Source organism: Antennarius striatus, chromosome 14, assembly GCF_040054535.1.
Source record: "Antennarius striatus isolate MH-2024 chromosome 14, ASM4005453v1, whole genome shotgun sequence".
Lineage (NCBI taxonomy): Eukaryota > Metazoa > Chordata > Actinopteri > Lophiiformes > Antennariidae > Antennarius > Antennarius striatus.
The window spans coordinates 4,877,545-4,897,795 of record NC_090789.1 but is presented as its reverse complement, the minus strand read 5'-3'; the positions used below and the strand labels follow the sequence as shown (position 1 = coordinate 4,897,795).

Below are 20,251 nucleotides of genomic sequence, written 5' to 3'. Positions count from 1 at the left end.
ACCCTGTGTGAAAAAGTGAACAAAAAACTAAAGGCAAACCAAAATCTTCTGGAGATGCTTTTATTGCCGCAGAGCAAATCCAATGGATGCACTCCGAGTGTCTTTGTGTGCCTAATGGTCTCCTTTGTCCTCCAGAGATTTTTAGGGGAGCTCTGTCCTACCCATCCAACCCCTGCTGATTCAACCTTTGGCTTATTGATCAACCCTATGTGTGTGTGTGAGTGAGGGGGGGGGGGGTCTATGGCACAGCTGCATCTGTCAGGACCACCATGTCAGTCCCCTTAAAAGCTTTTTAAACACTCATCCAGAAATGTTTTTCTAAAAAAGGAAGAAAGTCAAATGATTTCTGAACAATGATAATGAAAATGACAAACACTGCCCTTGTGTTGTGTTTTCAATTTTTAATTCACATATAGATGAGAAGGTTACTTGTTTAATTCCTTGATTTTGAAGCTGGAAAAACTGTTTAAAAGCTGTTTTAAAAAAGCTTTCTTCCTCTTGATTCCCTGAATTGGATCTGTGTTATAAAATAAACGATCTAAACAGATTCAGGACACGTGGATCTGTCGTGCAGTGATTTATCAATTCTGAATAAGAAACTTCCTAAAACTGCCAACTTATCACCTCCAGAGACTGATCTGCAACTTTCTAGAAGTTTTAGAGCTGTTTCATAATTTCCTGGCTGCCTGAAGCGAAGGTGCGACATGCGACCACTAGGTGGCGGACGAGAGCCCAGCGGGGCGCCCCACTGAGGAACAAGACCGTTTGACCCCTGGTGGAGAAGGAACCAGAGTGAATGAAAGTGAAAATGAAAAAAGAAGTGCAGAAAAAAGAGAGGAAGAGTGTGATAGAGATAGAGAAGCTGTGGGAGTCACAGGGGAAGAAGTGAGAGAGAGGGAGGGAAAGAGCGAGTACTGTCTGAGCAGGAGTCAGTGAAGCAAGGGACAGGGCCCAGGGTGAAGGGAGGGAGAGGTGGGGGGGGGGTCCGGGAGGGGGGAGTGGTTAGGCCTTGCTGGCTGCCTGTATATAGAGAAGACAGAGTCTGAGAGAGCAGATCCAGAGAACGAGTGAGGAGCGGAGGGAAGAGGAGGCTGACCTTTTACCCAAACCTTCACCACCTGTCAGAGACTTCCTGAGGCTGACTTCACTTCGCCCGAGCTCTGCTGTTTTCAATCGGATTACAAAAGCCAGATTTCTCCTCCTGACGCCAGGTAACTTTATTTTTTTCCTCCCCCCCCACTTTTCACCAGCAGCCCTCCTTTTGGGCTGACAGGTGCAGGCTAGAATGATCTCATGTTCTCCATAATACCTCTCTGATTCACGAAAGCTCTTCTTTTTTTTTTTTCTTCTATGAACTTTCTAACAATTATTAATCCTTAGAATAAATCTTTCTTTGTTAAGCTAAAGTCACGGCCCTGAAGTTAAAGCTGTTTCAACATATTTACCTTCTGGGTGGGAGATTGTATCACGCAATATTCACAATTCTATTACTGACAGGTCCAAAAACAGGACTGGTACTGCTGAGATCTTTATCAAGAGGTTATTGGGTTCAGCTGCACCATACCCAGCTATCCCATAATTCACCCTCTGTGGTGCTGCTCTAATTAAACATGTGATTTTTGTAATATAAATGCCGTCTGTTCTTGACCTGCTGCATGTTTTTTTCAAATAAAGGAGAACAGATAATCGTCAAGGACAGCAGGACAAAGAGTGAAATGAATCTGAAAGTTGGTTGTTGTTTTTTTTTGACATTCAGTTATCTGGTGGTTGTTGCAGTTCTAGCTCAAAGTTCTTGTTTGTGAAGGAAAGTGAAGGACTGGGTCATAGACCCAAAAAAAATATGATAACATATTTGATATCTTTCCTCTGGTATGCAGATAGTTTTGATTTTCCAGCATCTTATCTGAAAAGTTCAACCTGCTGTACAAAAGTTTGTTTAAAGACGTCATTAATTCCAATTAACATAACTAGACGCCACCAGATGTATGGAAGGAAATATAATTTTTGACATTTGGATGATTTAACTGTTTCATGCGGAGGATCAGGGTTGATGAGGTGAAGATGCTCCTGAAGATGGAGGCATGGCCCATCACATCTTCTTCTTCTAGTGTGTGTGTGTGTGTGTGTGTGTTTGTGTGTGTGTGTGTGTGTGTGTGTGTGCTCACCCAGGGCTCATCTGTTGTGTGTCTCCTGTGTGGGATCAGTAGCTTGGATACAGCTGTCTGTGGCGCTGATGAGCCATATGGCGGTTTTTGTGACACCCTTGTTTCATTAGGTTAAAAGGAACTGAGGCCTCATTGCGTCGTGTGTTAAAGCCTCTGCTGATGATCTTTTAATGGCATCAGATGATTGCAATTTAGTTTTTTGTTGTTGATCATTTTAGTGTTTTTAAAAAAAAATCAGCTTCAGTAGTCAATACTTTCTCTGAGAACTGTACCTGTGATTAAATATTTCTTTTATATCAAGATGTTTTTATGACATAAACAAGCAAAGTTAAGTCAAGAAAACTTGTTTATTGTCTGGAGTTGTGTCTTTTTTGTCACGTTGAACAGTTTGACCTGCAGCGGCTTGTTGAGGAGACTGATGGGTGTTTTATTGCACTGCTGCTCAGAGCCACAACAAAATGCTTATGTAAAGAAGCCCTGCCCATCCCACACCACCATATGCTGGAGTGTGTGTGTGTGTGTGGGGGGGGGGGGGGTTAAACTAAAGGCACAGTCATGCAGAAGACATCATGGCAATGATATTTTCCGGAGTGGTGCATCGTGCAGGGCGTCTATTGTCCTCTGATATCTGATTGGTTAATTAATGGTGATATTTATGTAAGCGGCGGGTCAACCCTCCATCACACACTCCACACACACACAGGCACACATACGGGTGGCTGTTTGGCTTTTGTATAGCTGGAATGTGAGTTCAGGATGGTGAGGCCTGATGGTGATGTGTGCGTTTATTCGTAACAGTGATGCTTTTTTTTTTCTTCTTAAAAATCGAATTAATAAGCGTGTTTGCAGTAGTTGGTGTTGTGTGTGTCTGTGTGTGTGTCTGTGTGTGTGTCCTTTACGGTGTGTTATTGGTTTACCATGTACCAGCATGGAATTTTGATAGACTTTACTGTCTCTGAGGTTCAGTTATACTCGATGTGGCGCCAAGACTGTTTCCTCAAGTGTGACAGTGTAGCGTTGGCACCATTATTTGAAGTCCCCTCCCTCAACTGTAGACTCCTCACTGCACTGGCAGGTCCTTCTTGGGAAATGTAAAATAAATTAGTCACTATTAATGCAAACAGGGTAGCAAAGAAAAACCAAGAGGGACTAAAGACCAGTGAAGAAAAAGTAAAGGAAAAATATGGAAATGGCATTTCTATTCACTGGGGTGACGTTAAGTAAAGTATTTAAAGAAGCTTCTACTTTATCATGCATCATTCAACATGTTGAAAGAATCTGTATCCTGCCTTGAAAACTTGTGTTCTATCACTTCTCTCTGTTTATCTTGGGTGCTTTCAAGGATAGTTGGAAAGAAACAAGCAGATGATCACCAAGAATCATGTGGGTTTCCGTGTGTGTGTGTGTGTGTGTGTGTGTGTGTGTGAATTACACTGTGGGACAGAGTTGGCAGCAATAATACCCCAATTATGCAGCTCAGAGTGAAACCTCTTCCCCTCTCTTCCTGTTTGAAGCGTCTCTGTCTAAATCATCGCTGTTCGTAGCAGAGATTCAGTTTTAGATTCTGAACTGCATCACATTTACCTTTATCACACCTTTACGTTCCATTTCCTGTCCCCTTCCATCACACAGCTCTACCATGAAGCTCCTCCTGCTGACTGTGACGGTGCTGCTCCTGGTGGTCGGAGGCGGTACTGCAGAGAGAATCCTCTCCAGGAGGACCAAGCGGGAGCTGGCCAGTCCGCTCCACGTCGGTGGCATCAGGGACCCGTTCGGCTCCTACTGCCAGAGGAGGGGGGGCTGCTGCCCCGGCAGGGACGACCTGTGCACGGTTCCCTACCTGGACACCATCTGCTACTGCGACCTTTTCTGCAACCGTACCGTCTCAGACTGTTGCCCCGACTTCTGGGGTCATTGTTTAGGCGTCCAGCCGCCTTTTATTGGTATGTAAGGGTGAACAAATGTGTGTGAGTCCTCCAGGAGTGTGCGTGTGTGTGTGTGTGTGTGTGTGTGTGTGTGTGTGTGTGTGTGTGTGTTTGTGTGGGGAGGCCTGTTGTAGTTTATTAAGCTTGGCCAACCTAGAATGGCTCAGTTCTTGATCACAGAGCAAAGAAGGTCCACTGTTCTCCTGCTATCTTGGACTCTTCACACACTTACAGAACAGTTGTCAGAGGTGCAGAACTTGCCACAGAAGACAGCAGGAACCCACCTGAGAGCAGAACAGCACAGGGAACAGTGGACTTCTTATTAACTCAGACGAAGGGAGGGTGGAGGGGGAGATGGAGGTCAGTAGAAGGAATGCGGGCTATGTGAAGGAAGGCAGAGACGGACAACGTGCAAGCTGGGAAGCGGGGAGGCGTTGGAGGTGTGTGTGTGTGTGTGTGTGTGTGTGTGTGTGTGTGTGTGTGTGACCGGACAACAAGGTAGGGGGATCACACACACACACACACACACACACACACACACACACACACACGCATATGTGTGTGTGAACACGCATAATCGAGCTCGGAGTCACACATCCTGGAAGAAAAACTTCAGCACTTCAAAAGGAAGGAGGTGATTTTTTTTTTTTACAATGGGTCTATTTTCTTATCGCCGCGCTGCCGTCACAGATTATTGTATTCCACTGTTCAATATTTAATATTTTATCCAGATGGGGGCTTTTCTCATTGTGTCCTAAAAAGTCAGTGGAGGGAAAATACTCCCACCGTGACATCATCCTTTTATATTAAACTACACATGTTCAGTTGGAGAGAATTCCCCTTATGATTCATTTCTGTCACACACAGTGTTAGGTGTGACATTCTCCTATGAGTTAGGAGACGGGTAATCAGTGATAAATCAGCTCTGGGCTTCATGATGAGGCTGTGAAAACTGTTCACGCTATAAATTGTCAGACAGCTCATGCTCTGAATTCCATATTTAATTCACGCTGACAGCATCGTCTGCTGTAAATCAGACGGCAGACAAACGCCATTGTCAAACTGTCACCACGTCAACGTGAGCGTGGGCAGAGCCCTTCCATGCCAGCGTAAGCGTAAATCACCGCTAAATAATATTTGTGATTTGTGACAGTGCTGAGTCGGGGTTCATCCACCCTCAGCAGCAGCACACCACTGTTTTTATTCCCCTTTCTGTGTTTAATTGTGGATGTAATCGCCCTTCCCCTCGCTCTCAGGATCCTAAGCTGTTTAAAGCATGACGAGTCCCCGGGAAACCTGGGAAGGCAGGAAAGAAGTTAACACCACATTCCTACGCTGGATTACAGCAGCTCAGAGCTTCTCAGACCTCACATATTGTGTGTTTACAGTCACACACATAGACCCACACACACATCGCACACACCAGGGGAGACCTTGTTGGTGCTTTTATTGTGGTAGCAAATAAAGGAATCTGGCCAATGTCACTGTATTATTATTACAGTCAGTGTGACTATTGTATACGCGAGGCCACATCTGTGTGTTTGAGGCTATTCGTGCACGTTTAACCGCCTCAAACCGGATATATTAAGTTGTCCCCTTTTGTCTCCTTCTAGGCACCTGCAAAAGAAATGGAAACATGTTCTTTACGGGACAAACATACAAAGAGAACTGCAATTTATGGTATGTACGCCCCTCTTCCTCCCTCTTCCTCTTCAAGCCCTTACATCACAAGCTGTATGAGTCCTTTTTTTTTTCTCATGCATTATTTGACCCGTTGCAGTTGGGACAAGCACAGGTTTATATCACAACATGATGGCTGAATTCCATTCTGCTACTTCAACTACTTCGACTTTCGTCACGCTGTCGTGAATTAACGAGACGCCTGAATGCAACAAGTCAAAATCACTTCCAACAGTACGTTATAGGAGCAGTGACGTACAGAATGAAGAAAGACACACATCAGATTGAGAGAAATTAAACGTTAGGCCTGGTATTTACGTTAGAATTTAAATTTTTATAACGTTTAATAAAGCCAAGACCATATTTTCCTCTGTGGGTGACAGTCAGTCCACCTGGACCTGAAACGTCCAACAAATATGGTATTAAAAAGCCTGAAAACACTGATTAGCATATGCTAACATGCTGACACCATAAACTTTTAAGCCATAATCACGTCTTTCTTCTTAACCTGATGTTAATGAAAATCCTGAAAATTGAGCCGGTAATCGGCTGATAATTTTTAATTTTTTTCTCTAACTCAGTCCTACGAACGGACGGACGGATGAATGTCCTTTTATTTCACAAAATTAGAAGTGTCTAAATAGAATATTTTAGAAGAATTTATTGATGCTTCAATCTGATTTCCTGACAGACGAGAGGATGGAGACGGTAAAGAGACAGCAGGCCGGAAGAACAAATTCCTCACCTATCCTTCACTACGGTTTCTCACATATGTGTCATTTGATGTTCCTCAAAGACCCTCCGTACTCGTAGAACATGGAGACCAGAACAGGAGTGTTGATTTAACATCCATTTGTACATTTCTATATATTTATTTTTGTGTTGGTAATGATCAAACCCAGCTGAGCCCCTCTGAGCTCCATCCTCTGCTTGAAGCCTGCCGGCTGTTTGATTCCGGTAGCTGTGTTGCGTCAGCGTGATAAGCTTCATGCATGACTTTTCATCAAGGAGGCTCAATCAAGTTTGACCTGGATGGCCTGATGGGGGGGGGGGGTGCACACACAGGCCAGGGCGGAGCCCGGTGAATGTCAGAGCTCGACTCTCTTCATGTAGAGGTCGAGCTAACACAAACGGCGTGGTAAAAATAGCCTGTAGCAGTTCCAAGTCACCAGAAAAGAGCAGTTATGTGCTAACGCTCCCCTTTCACCGCCAAACAAAGGAGTCTTGTACACATACGCTCCTACACGTGCATGTTAATACTACACACATGGATGCTTGAAAAATTGCACCACAACTTTAGGCCAGAGGGACACATTCACTCCCATTTCCGACTCCCACTCCCTCCACTTGATTATTTCCCAAATGTGCGTCCTCCCAACGGGTGGAGGCTGCCGCTTCCTCTTGGAGACGATGCATCCTCCCCCCCAAAAGTATCTCATTAGCAGCAATCAAATTCTCACACACGTTTATCTAACCTCCGTGATCTTGACTCACAAACGGCTCGAGTAAATTAAGGAGTCAAACAGAAAAGATTGTTACAGTTCAGATGCTTCTGCATCCGATTGGACGATAGCCATCATCCGGAGAGGACGCTCAGAGTTGTCGGTGTCTGATCATGAGTCGCTACTATAAACCCTGTACTGTGGGGGTGTGTGGGTGTGTGCGTTGAACATTGTGTTTGTGTCTCCCAGGAGGGTGGAGTGACGTTTTAAAGGAGGCGCACATGTGTGTAGGCTTTGGTTTGACTAAGTGGGAATTTGACCTCATCATCATTCTAAACATAGTGCTTAATGTACAATGGGGTGGGAAACAAAACCTCTTTCAGACCCTGTAGCTGGTTATAAGCATTAACTCATGGTGACTTAGTAACTTTGTTTAACCGGGTAGTCCTAAGGAGAGAAAACATAACAGGAGAAAGCTTTAATAAAGTTTTTAATGCTCCTTATGGTAAAGAAAATATCTGGTACTTCATATTTGAATCTAGTCCAGAGAAGATCAGATGTTACTGTTCGCTTTTTTTTTTTGTATAGAAGATACAGCCCAAAATCTCAGAGGTGTAGCAGCAGGTTCTTAATTCATCTCAGTCGAAGGATAAAATCAACATTTGTTGCTTCTGTAATGTGTTAAATAGTGAGACATGCAGGTGAGCGAATGTGAACGCAGGGTTTATTTCTGTATTCCAGGACAGCGGCTTTGAGGAATAAAAGGTTTCCAGGTTCAAACAATGAATCAGGAGCTCGATCTGCAGCTTTTTAAAAAATCATTAACTTTTATGCATCGGTAGAAGGTGAAGCGTGGTTATAGGTTTCTTATCCTTATCAGGGGTAGTGACTCATCTGTTTGAGATTTGATTCTGGTGAAATAGCGCTCCTCTTTTATCTCCAATTTATATAACTTCAGACGGAAATACCACTTTTAACTAAATTAGTTCTACACCTATCAATGAAAGTTTTTTGTTAAATTACCATATTATAGGCTTATTTCAATAGCCAATAAGTAATATTTATTGACATTAAAACATTTGAAATGGATGAAGTACCCTCTGCTCAACGTTTAGTTCAACTTTAGAAGTATCTTTGTTCATAATTCATTTTTGCTTTCACTTTTAAATGATTGCATGACTTGAAGAAAGGCTTGTGATGCTTTTCCACTCCTGCCCTTGCTACTGGTCTTGCTACATACACACACACACACATAGTGAGTCATCAGGGTGTACACAGTACAAGTTATTTTCGAGCATCCCCAGAGAAAATATTGTCGTCATCATTAATATCCTGCCCTCTTATCTCTTCTGTCATCTTCTTGGTTTTTTTCAGTCTCGCTGCTTCCTTCGGACTAAACGTGGTTCTGCATTCTGCAGCCTTAAAAGGCTGAATATCTCTTTTGACCTCTCCCTCCATTTTTCACCCCCTCATTCCTTCTTTTTTCCAGTTACCTACATTCTTCCCTCGATTCATTTCTTATTTGGAAATTCCACTCAGCCTCCGCATACTTGTCTATATCGCAGACGGTTTGTTATATTTTAGCCGCCATGTTCACGGGCGTCTGTGTGAAATATGGAGATTTTATTTTCATATTTAAATCTGCCAATACCTTTTCAATAGTTTAATCTATTTCTTACTTGTTCTGTAGCACGTGTGGGAGTGAAGGACGCTGGGAGTGTGAGCAGAACGCCTGTCTCATTGAGGCTGATGTCATCCACGCCATCAACACAGGGAACTATGGGTACGGGGGAAAAAAACCACATTCACACGTAAAAACACATTAAGATATTTATATAAATGTTTATTTACCTGCTGTTATATGCTTTCAGGTGGAAGGCAGATAATTACAGCCAGCTCTACGGCATGACTCTAGATGAGGGCATCCGGTACCGCCTGGGTACGCAGAGACCCTCCAGGACCATCATGAACATGCATGAGATCCAGGTTCGGAATCTCTCTAATTTATTAATAAATGATTCTTTTTGACATGAAATTTCATCTAAGAAATCTACCTTTAGAGAGATAAACATGTTGGTGTTGGAGGCCCCGAAGGCACGAGCCCAGTCTTCTTCACTCACGTGCCTTTAAGCTGCTTGTGACACACACACAGTGGTTACGTTTTGTAGATGATCTTTGACCCCGCTTGTAAAAGGCGTTAAGAGAAGAAAGGAATCCACTCGGGGATTGGAGGGAGTTGCTCGTGGCTGTGACCTCTTCAACTCAGGGTTTCCCGTGAAAATTCCATTTTCAAACATATTTTTCTGAGAACAATCACACAGATAGTTGTTGTGTTTTTATTGTTTGATCTTGAGATTGAAATACTTGATTTATATTTTTGAAAATGACTTTCTTTGCTCAGTGAAGTTAAAAATGTCACAGAGAATTTTGAAACTGTAATTCCCATTAAATAAATCCCTTATTTCTCACCCCTTCTCCCTTCCATTATAACGCCCCGTGTGTACTCCTTTCTAAATTCTAGGACTTTTAAAAAAAGAAAAGTACCAAAAACCTTCCCCAACTCCTCCTCCTTCCGTCGGCAACGTGTCCCCACTTGTGCCAGGAACCAGATCAGATCTGTCCATTCATAAATATCCCTCTCACTTCTCCTGGCTGCCTGTGGAATTCAATTTATAAATGACAAATTACTCTTTCGGTAATTTCTTCCCCTTTTAATCACACCTTTAGGCGAGGTGTGTTTAGGTGACCGTGTTTTCGGACTTTGACCTTCTACAGCAACAAACCCCTGACTGACAGCACATTCCTTAGTTATGCATCAGGTGGCTGTTCATTCCCTGAACGCCTCACTGTTAATCAGAGGAATGCAGCTCAGGCGGCCGGGCTGAGATAGAGGAGGATACAGCTGTACAGAAGTGTTTTCCCTTTTATCAGACATAACTGTAGATTAGGTTTAGAGACTAACAGATGGAGAATGTCTGGCATCTACAAAGCACCTGCTAGTGAATATTTTATCGCCACTGAGATGGAGATATAATAAATACAGATGAATGTTGAGTTAACTCAAATGATGCATTTAATGTCAAGGTAACTAAACGTTGCACTGATGATAACGGTATTCGCTGCCGTTTCAGACCCACATAACTGTTTCTCTCCTCGCTTTTAGATGAACATGGATCCTCAGAGCGACCGTCTGCCTCTGTACTTCAACTCAGCGGAGAAGTGGCCGGGAAAGATCCACGAACCTCTGGATCAGGGCAACTGTGCTGCTTCCTGGGCGTTCTCCACAGCAGGTAGGGAAGGACTGGAATGAACGGAGACGATCGAAAGAAAAAGGACAAGAATGAATGAGATGAAGGACAAAAATGCATCTTCTTACTTGCAAAAAGCCACACGAATCCTGCATAGTATAGCGTTGCGGGATAATGTTTGCAAAAGAGAAAAAAATTAATAAAATGTCAGATTTTGTTGAAGTATCTTATTTTCCTTCATCCAGCAACAAAATAATTTCATTCAATCTAAAAGCGAGATCTTTTTTTTGTTTTGTTTTCAACATTAACGTTTAGAATATCTGTCCTTCCTCTCCACTAGCGGTGGCATCAGACAGAATCTCCATCCAGTCGATGGGTCACATGACTCCTCAGCTGTCCCCGCAAAATCTCATTTCCTGCGACACGAGGAACCAGGGAGGCTGCGCCGGCGGGCGGGTCGATGGAGCCTGGTGGTACCTCCGGCGTAGAGGGTAAGATCTCATCGCAAATGAATTAAAAAGAAAAGCAGCGCCGATCACTTGATGTTGACCTCTCCTCTCCTCCCCGCAGGGTGGTGACTGAAGACTGTTATCCGTACCGACCCCCCCAGCAAACGCCGGCTGAGGTGGGCCGCTGTATGATGCAGAGCCGCTCCATCGGCCGGGGGAAGAGGCAGGCCACGCAGCGTTGTCCCAGCGCCCACAACTACCAGAACGACATCTACCAGTCCACCCCCCCCTACAGGCTGTCCACCAACGTAAGTGGTCACATGACGCGCGGATGCACACGCCAAAAAACACCAGGAAATCTCCTCATAAGCTACCCGTACATTTAATGACTTCCTTCTGCCGCGGCGGACTATAATCTCTCTCACGTGTTTATGACATGATTCCCATCATGCATTCTTGCTTCTGTTGAGAACAAGCAAAGAAATGTGCAGGATTAAGAACTGGACGGCGCCACAGCTTGTTTTTCCATCCGTGTGTTTTCCACTTATGAAATTCAGGTTTAAGATTGATGATGGGAACGAAATCTGTCCGTAGTTTTAGTTTTAAATTCAGATTGACAGTTTAAAATAAAACGAATATACAGCCGAGTGATTGAATTACACCAATTTGGCAAACTGAATTTTGATGATATTATCCATAATCATCACTCAGACGACATCTTGGAATTAGATTTCTTTGTTTACCTGTGAATATCAAGTGACTTCAATCTTTCTTTATACCGTCTATCCAAGGAAATTAGAATCGATACCTGCAAACGCTGTTTGGTTCACATTAAGGACTCGAACCCAGAACCATCCTGCCAAACTCTCATGTACATAATTGGCTAAAATCTGCGATGTGATCAATGGGTAGAGTTCTCCAGAAAATGCAGCTTAGGTGAACTGATCACTCCAAACAGAGACATGAGACAGACAGACAGACAGACGGGCAGACAGACAGGTACATAGATCCATGTACCTCCTCGACCTCTGAGCTGCAGCCAACATGTGTTTTTACCCTCCGCCATCCATCAGCGCTAAGCGACAGCTAATGCGTCTCCTGATCGTTACGGCTTGTTGTTCCCGTCTACCAATGACCCGTGAAGTCAATAAGCCGTACGTTAAGGACGAGCCGCCCCCGCCCAGACTCAACGTCGTTATCTGACTTTTAACATTTTTATCCTCTCTATTTGAACGACGTGTAATGATCTTTCTGTCTGTGTTCCCCCCTCCGCCCATAACTCACTTCTATTGGCTCTTTCAGGAAAAGGAGATCATGAAGGAGATCATGGATAATGGGCCTGTGCAAGGTAAGCCGAGCTTTGGAGATTTTAGTGTCAACGTTTGCTGCCGACTAAGTGTTATAGTTTTAAAAATAGAAAACAACAACGTCCCAAGGGATGCGTGTACCCGAACTCTTTCACTTTGGCTGATTGACCTCAGATGATGTCACGTCTGACCCCGTTGTCCTGATCGCTCTTGCCTGGGGTTTCAACTGTGACCTCAGTCACCTGGTCAGAAACGATGGGGATTCATGTCAATGAAGCCAACCCCCCCCCTTTACAGCCGCCATCGTGTCTGGTGCCCATCTGGACCATTGTCTAAATGTGTTCGGCTAGAATGGAGGAATCGTGTGTGTGTGTGTGTGTGTGTGCAGGTGTGTGTGTGTGTGTGTGTGTGTGTGTGTGTGTGTGTGTGTGTGTGTGTGTGTGCTTGACTGTATGAGCCTGTGCCAGCCTCTTGTTTCATTGCTCAGCAGTTCAGGAAACTTAATTGTCTTTAAATTTCCTTTTTGAGTTTCTCCCAAGTGTGTCCGTGTGTGTGTGTGTGTGTGTGTGTATGTGTATCTGTGCGTGCACGTGTGTGTGTGTGTGTGTGCATTTGAGTTAATTGTACTTTCAAAAGAAGGAATTTCTCAGCTGTTCACTTGAAATATTAAACACGTGCACAAAAACACACACACACACACACACACACACACACAGGAACGTAAATCAGCCCTATCCCATGGGTGTGTGTCGCTCAGGGGAGTAATTGGACATGGTTTTGGGGTAATTAAGTAATTCCTTCTAGATTAATCTGTGTTTATATAAGATTTTTTTAAACCTCCCCTCCATAATAGAATCAGCAGATGTTAGTCAAGATAATCTAATTGTGTGTGTGTGTCTGTGTGTGTGTTTGTGTATGTGTGTGTGTGTATGTGTGTGCGCCTACTAACCTTGCCTGACCGTTCCTGCAGCCATCATGGAGGTCCACGAGGACTTCTTCGTCTATAAGACTGGGATCTACAAACACACTGACGTCAGCTTCACCAAACCTCCACAATACCGCAAGCACGGCACACACTCCGTCAGGATCACCGGGTAAGTCACCAGTGTGCAATAACAATTAAAAAATGTCCTAATGAACCACTTCTGTCTTTGTTTGGGGAGCCAACGCGGACACAAGTTGAGGTTTCTCCTCTTGCACAAACCCGATTAGAATCAACATAAACACCTTTATGCTTCTGAGGTCACGCCGTCTGACAATGACTGCTTTTGTTCTCCACGTTACACAAACTTTCCACCCGTGAAGTTAATTGTGTGTGGAAGCAAACAAACATTTCCTCAACCCTTGTGTGTGTGTGTGTTGTGTCTGGCTTCACCTGTTGCACAGATTGTCTCTCAGCAGCAACAGAAAAAGGTTTACGAAGGATGAATTGGGATTTAAAATGCTGCTGGTATCGGGTTTAAATCAAAGCTTCACCCCCGTGTGTGTGTGTGTGTGTGTGTGTGTGTGTGTGTGTGTGTGTGTGTGTGTGTGTGTGTGTGTGTGTGTGTGTGTGTGTGTGTGTGTGTGTGTGTGTGAACAAGCCCACCTCCCCTTCGGGGAGACACACCTCAACTCCACTCCATTCTGTCTGCCCCCAGACAAGGCCGTCTTCCTCCCCCCTTCCTCTCTTTAGTAAATGCAACAACCACAAGTATGCAGGCAGGTAGACAGCTGACACACCTGGATTTAAGCCCCCCTTCCTTTACCCCTTGTCTGGTGTTACTCCCCATCCTCCTCACTTTCCTGCCAGATCTTGTCCCACTGGTCTTTGTCTCCATCCTCGCCGTCTGACGAACCGACTCTCACGTTTCCGCTCTTGTTCTCTCCACATCTGAGTCAAAATACTCTCCTTATCGCGCCGACGCTCTGCCGGCTGATGCAGGTGGTTATTTGTTTGTTGCCCAGACGTCTGGAGAGGTTGTGACCTGAGAAAATATCTCTTGAGAGTCACTCGGCTGATTTCTAAAGGCACACAAGTCTTACCCTCCGAATTATAGAAATTAGTAGCTGCCTTAGACTGAGGGTAAAATGAAGATGAGCAGCTCTAGAGCGCGAACATTGGTTTAAAAAATGTTTTTTTTAATTAAAAAGCCGGTGCTGTGATAAAAGTAGTCTCCCAGCTTTTATCTGATAGATGAAGACAAAACACAACCCCCTTTAAAGAAGCGTTTCATGTGTCTTTTGTGAGAGTTTGCACGTATATTACATGACATCACTCAGCATGTATAGGCATGTGAGCGATAAAGATTTGAGCCCTCAGCTTTCAACCTGTAATTGACTTTGTTTAAATCCTCGCAGTTCATAAACATGTTGTTCTGAAACGTGTTCATCTTAATTGCAGTGATTCACGCGGGTCTGTGTTTCTTTCATTTATATTCATATAACCTCCGTTTTTCTGCTCGCTGTCAGGGAACGCTGAGGGTACGGATACCCAGCTTTCCTTTCTTTCGGCGCTGGCATCGGTTGGGTTGGGGGTGGGGGGGTGGGAGGTGTTGGGAGGTGTTTCGAGCACCAACCTGCCATCCACAGGCATCGGGGGTGTTTACACAGAGCTAATCCCACAGGGATGCGTCTCTTTAAGCCCGTTGCCTGGGAAAGTTTGTGGAAAGCGCATTGAGGTCCAATGTGGTGGAAACGGTATTGTCTGGGCTGCTGATTCTGACTGCACCGGACAGAGAGGGGGGGGGGGGGTCAGTCCTCTGGGAGGAGGTCAGGGGTAGGCTGATGGTTTGTTGGGCAAGGGGTGGGGTTGGGAAGGGGGGTACACGGGCACCGTGGTATACCCATCATTGTCCCGGGGTGAGCTTAGTGAAGGGGAGATAACAGATCAGCAGTGGTCCGATTCTGTCTGCCTCTGTCCGTCCCAGTGGACAAGCAGCCACGCAGGCATGCATATGGGTTCAACACACATGCAGGTGTGTGTGTCTATATGTGTGTGTGTGTGTGTGTGTGTGTGTGTGTGTTTTACTCCAGTCGGGGGACACTAAAGGTCGCCTGCTGATAGAAGGTTGGCGCTGTCTGCCAGCGTTGTGGTGACAGGTTACTGAGTTGGCAGAGGCAGAGACAAACCACTCAATTTCCCAGCATTCCTTTCTCCCATATAAAAGATAACAAGTGATTAGGCGCTGGGTGTCTCTTGGGAATGAGAGCGAAAACAGGATGGGTATTTGCTTTGGGAGAATGTTTTGATCACGATGAGCAGAAACGACAGGCGTCTGAAGAGTTGGCAGCGAGCTGAGACCAAAGCGGAGGCACGTTGGTGATTTATGGCCCTTTGCCCAAGTTTCCTGAGAACAAAGCTACTGGAGGAGGAGGATGTAAATAGGCCTCTGAGCTAAGATTCACATGCATGTTGTTTTGTTTTTTTTTGTCGTCAGTGTCGTAATCTCTTGTCTGTACATTGACTGGGCCGAGGTGGTGTTTGCTTCCTTGTAGCCTTCCCTCTACTTCCTGCTTCTTGTTCGGAGAACGGAAACGTCAGAGGAAAAGGGAAATTCCATGTTCTCTGGACTGGAATGATGTCGGAGTGCAACAAGGCAGCGTTCAGCTGCGATTACTGTTTTCAGGATGCTGTTACCAAGAATAAGGGTTTCATTCTCAGACACTTCTCCTCTCTTCCTGCTTTTCTGCACTAATAATAAGAAAAGTGTTTACAGGAGATCCATTTTTGGACCGCTTATCGACAAAAATAGTAGCACAACTCTGGGATAAGCAATACCGTATTTTTATTTGAGGACTTATTTGTCCTGTTTTTTGACTCCTCACCCCATTGAAAGTGAATATTTTCTCTGCCTTGTGCACCAGGTGGGGAGAGGAAAGAAACGTTGACGGGACATCCAAAAAATATTGGGTAAGTGCCCAAAGATGAAATCATTTACAGCATGTCAAAAAGAAATTTTATAGGGTAACAAAATGGCACATTATAAATGAATAAAATATCTACAACTCAACTCTACCCTCCTTTACAGATCGCTGCTAACTCCTGGGGAAAGAACTGGGGAGAGAACGGCTACTTCCGTATCGTTCGTGGGGACAACGAATGCGAGATCGAGACATTTGTGATTGGTGTGTGGGGTAGGATCACGATGGAGGACATGCACAACCATCACCACCACCACCGCCGCAGACACACCTAAAGATGACACCCAAAGCTTGGTTTTGACCCTCACCTCTAGCTGGTTTCACCCCAGAGGACGACCACACCAGGAGTCTCAGAACTTAAACGCATCCCCTTTACCTGTCAAGCTGGCTGGGACAGCCACAAAGTTGGGTCCTTGAAACCACTCTCTCTGTGCTTTACGTTATTGTAGGGGTTAATATAACCCTTCTTCTAATCCAACTATTCACCATTTTAAGAAAACCAACCCCATTACTGTCACTCAAGGCTAATGGAACCAAAGGAAAACTAAGATAAACCTCATCTATGTTGCACCTCAGGTACCTACCAATCCAAAACAAAAACAAAACAAAACACAGAACGGGTGATGACAGAGGAGAAGCTCAATTCGATCTTTAAGTTCTTCTTTGTGCTGCTTCGTCACCTGAAACTTCGGTCTAAATCTATTTAACTCAAACAGACTCAATTTCACACTGAGAGCTAAAAAAAAAAAAAAGGAAATTTGAGAACCAGATTATCAGACATCTAATCTTGTCAAAGAGACACACCCTTCCGAACCCCGTAACATGATAATACGTCATAAATGACCTTACTGACATTTATCTGTCAGCTTTACAGATGCACAGAATATCTCAATCCCTCAGTCCTAGAGAAGAAGAGTAAGTAGCTGCAGGCAGTAGCATTTCTCACACATTCCAGTAGAACTTAATCCTACACTGGAAATGGGAGTTTTGATGTAGAATATAAAATACAAATGTTTTATTTTCAGGAGGCTTTATAATGTCTCTGACCTTAACCAGCAATACCTTGATTGGACATTTTAAAGCTCGATTTTGACCCCTTCCTCTACAAGTTTTTTTCTGGGAAGGAGAGTGGGAGTAGATAAAATTAAAAAATATATCTTGGCTGAAGCTGAAGTGAATAGTTTTCAGTCACACTAGATAATAAAAGAGAACATTTTGAATAAAAGTTGCATTAATTCCTCGTTTGAAATATAAAATATGTCAAGGTGAGAAACGTCTTAAAGAAACAGAGTTATTTTTACCACCGTTAAAGCAAAGTGTTTGTGCGGTGAATTTTGTTTGCTCTGTGAACAATGTTACAATTTAAGCTAAACTGTTTTTTGTTGGGGTTTTTTTTCATTTTTGTTTTTGCTGTTTGATTTTGAAATTTTATTTTACATTCTGTTTAAAATGTACTGTATGTAGTGGCTTTCGTAACACTCGTCACTCAGCCTCTTTTTCTGTTCGACCACAACGAGAAGGATGAGAATGGGTCGTGCTGCTAAAGTCCAATCTCTGCTTCCGGTTTCATGCACGTCATCTGTCGTAAAACACGTAAAGCCTCTTCTAGCTGACGCTGAAACACCAGTTCAAGATACGCTGCTTTGCAGATCAGCAACGTGGTTTGATGTTTTTGTGTTCTATTTTTCGGTATTAGGTGGGTTTTTTTTGTGGAAAACCAAACTTATGTCAACTTATCACCTTCGCAGTAGCACCACGAAGCTTAATAATATCTGTAGTTCATCTGTTTTGTTGCTTGATTGAGAGATTTTTATGTCCTTGAAGCACGGCCTCTTGAAAAGAAAGGCATGAGGTGTTATTACGCCTTACCTTAAATTACATCCTCTTTCGAGACTTCAGAAGACTTTCCCATTTCCATGTCATCACCTTTAGATCCCTTGACGTCCCTGTAACACCTCCTTCAGGCATGGATAGATGAACAGAAGTCTTGCATGTTTCTCATCCTTAGTGGTGAATCTTTGTTTTCGTTTTTCAGCGAAGCAGGACAAGATTCAACCCAAAAGTTCAACGCTAGATCCCTGTTGGGTTTTTTACCATAAATGACACCAGACAATGTGAAAATGTGTGTTTTTGCCTGAATAATAATTGTTCCGCAGAAAAGGGAGATTGATCTGTAATATTTTCTTTTCTTGGACTTGTAGTTGGTTTATTTTACTGTGTTGCATTTCTCGCTGAAAGTGCATCAATTTGTTCTTATTGGGTTTCACATCATTTTTGCGCAAATTTTCTTCAGTATAGTGAATATTTATGAGAAAAGTTCTCACACTTCAAGAAAGCAGAATTTAGAATTCAGAATCTGAAATTATGAATTATGAAATTTGACCACAAATATTTTCATTTTGTTTCCATTGAGTAGAGACATATAATTATCACTATTTATCTCACACATTTTGTTTGCTTACAGTTCAGTGAATTTAAAGTATCTGCTCTTTGTTAGCTTACACCTAAATGAGGCTCTAAATTATATATATCCTGTAACATTTTCAAAGAAATCTTCACAAGCAACAAATGTGCCCTTTTTAACATGCAGAAACATTCTCTGCAAAAACCTGAATCTATTACACAGAAATCACAACTGAGCTTACGTTGAACTGAGCTTACTCTGCAGCAGAGATCCCCTCACAAGTTGTGCATTTTGTGTCAAATGAACCACTCCATCTACACCTGTGTGCAAGCATTATTTATGATGTAATGTGTAATTTATATTCTTTTATTCTTTGTTTTTCCTGTGCAATGTTTCACTATCCTCCTTTCCTGTGTATTGTCTGCTCTAAATTGCAGTACCACGTTAGTGCAACACAATAAAGTCTTTCCAAAACCACACGGCCTCATTGTGAACAATTAAAACGGTATTGAAACAATAGAACACCATATGCAGATTAGATTGTAGTGAATGTATGTGATTTTTTTTTTTAAATTTTAGGAGCAAAAGGGATCAGCCGGCCACAATAGATGGGGGGGCTGAGAGGAGGGTGTTCAGGGGAAGCTCCACAGGACGAGGCCTGGTGGGATGAAGACAGTTGTTATAAGTTCCTGCTGTGTCAGCATTCTCTTCCATCACAGAGAAATAACTCGGGCCGTCTATGTGGTATGAACATCTGCAGCGACAGTGTTCTAAGCTGATCTGACTTCAACGAGAAGGGTGAGGAGACCTGCAGACAGATTCCTGCAGACAGGGGTGACCTTAAGGTCGCAGTCCATAAAATTTACTCTGGCTAATTCTATGGAAATGAACAAACTCATTGTGTTCAAAAATAGTGTGACAATTTTTTTTAAAACTGGAGCAGCTGATAGCACTGAGGTCCTAAAGGTCAATCCTTTAGATCCTTAGACTTTGTGCAGTTTACATGTTCTCCACGTGTCGGCATCTTGTTCCAAGTGGGCTCTGCACCAACAACATGAAACACATAGGGCACCCGGTGGCTGTGTGTGTGTGTGTCTGGTTGTGAGTCTTTTCTATGTGGTCCTGTGACAGACTGGTGATGTGTGGATGGAAAATGGATGGATGGTTAAAATAAATGTTACTGCATTTCCCATTTTGGAGGATTTCTATTTAAAAGATTTCCTAAAATATAAACATTTTCCGGGTTATTGACTTTGACGTTATCTACAAGATAAATGTTTTGGAATGGTGTTATGGGAGAATCTGGGAAAAGCACACAATATTACAGAGCTTATCTCCCTACAGCAGCCACGGGGACCAAGTATGGAAACAGGGATCAAGGGATCTGTCCAGTGATTGTTTACGTTTCTCTCATTGTTTCTGTGTCACAAAGTAGCCAAAGAATTCATTAGCTCAGCGGCTACCGCTCCTCTCCCCTCAGCTGACTGCGAGGAATGAAAAAGTGTCAGTAAGCGAGAGGAAGCGTTGAATAAAAGTCGGGGCTGTGGAAAGATGAGTGGCCCCACCCCGGTTCCCCGGTCCAAGAACAAAATCAGGAGGAGGCTGTGTTGTAATAAACACCAACAGCTTCTCGCCTCTTTTCCATGCTCTGTCTGTTGTTAGGTGCCCTCATGGGGGATGTCAACAAACACGATGTGGAAGGCCGTGTTGGCTGCCAGAGAGGAAACG

General features: G+C 43.6%; 1 protein-coding gene across 1 annotated transcript; it reads left to right on the top strand.

Moving 5' to 3' along the window:
* Nucleotides 1-1,043: 1,043 nt before the first annotated feature.
* tinagl1 (tubulointerstitial nephritis antigen-like 1) lies at nt 1,044-19,000 on the top strand. The gene is made up of 12 exons (XM_068332824.1): nt 1,044-1,211; nt 3,798-4,108; nt 5,704-5,770; nt 8,903-8,995; nt 9,084-9,198; nt 10,376-10,502; nt 10,801-10,951; nt 11,031-11,217; nt 12,212-12,257; nt 13,187-13,310; nt 16,063-16,108; nt 16,227-19,000. The coding sequence occupies exons 2-12, from the start codon at nt 3,805-3,807 to the stop codon at nt 16,392-16,394; spliced, it is 1,428 nt and encodes a 475-aa protein (XP_068188925.1). The 5' UTR covers nt 1,044-1,211; nt 3,798-3,804; the 3' UTR covers nt 16,395-19,000.
* Nucleotides 19,001-20,251: the final 1,251 nt, after the last annotated feature.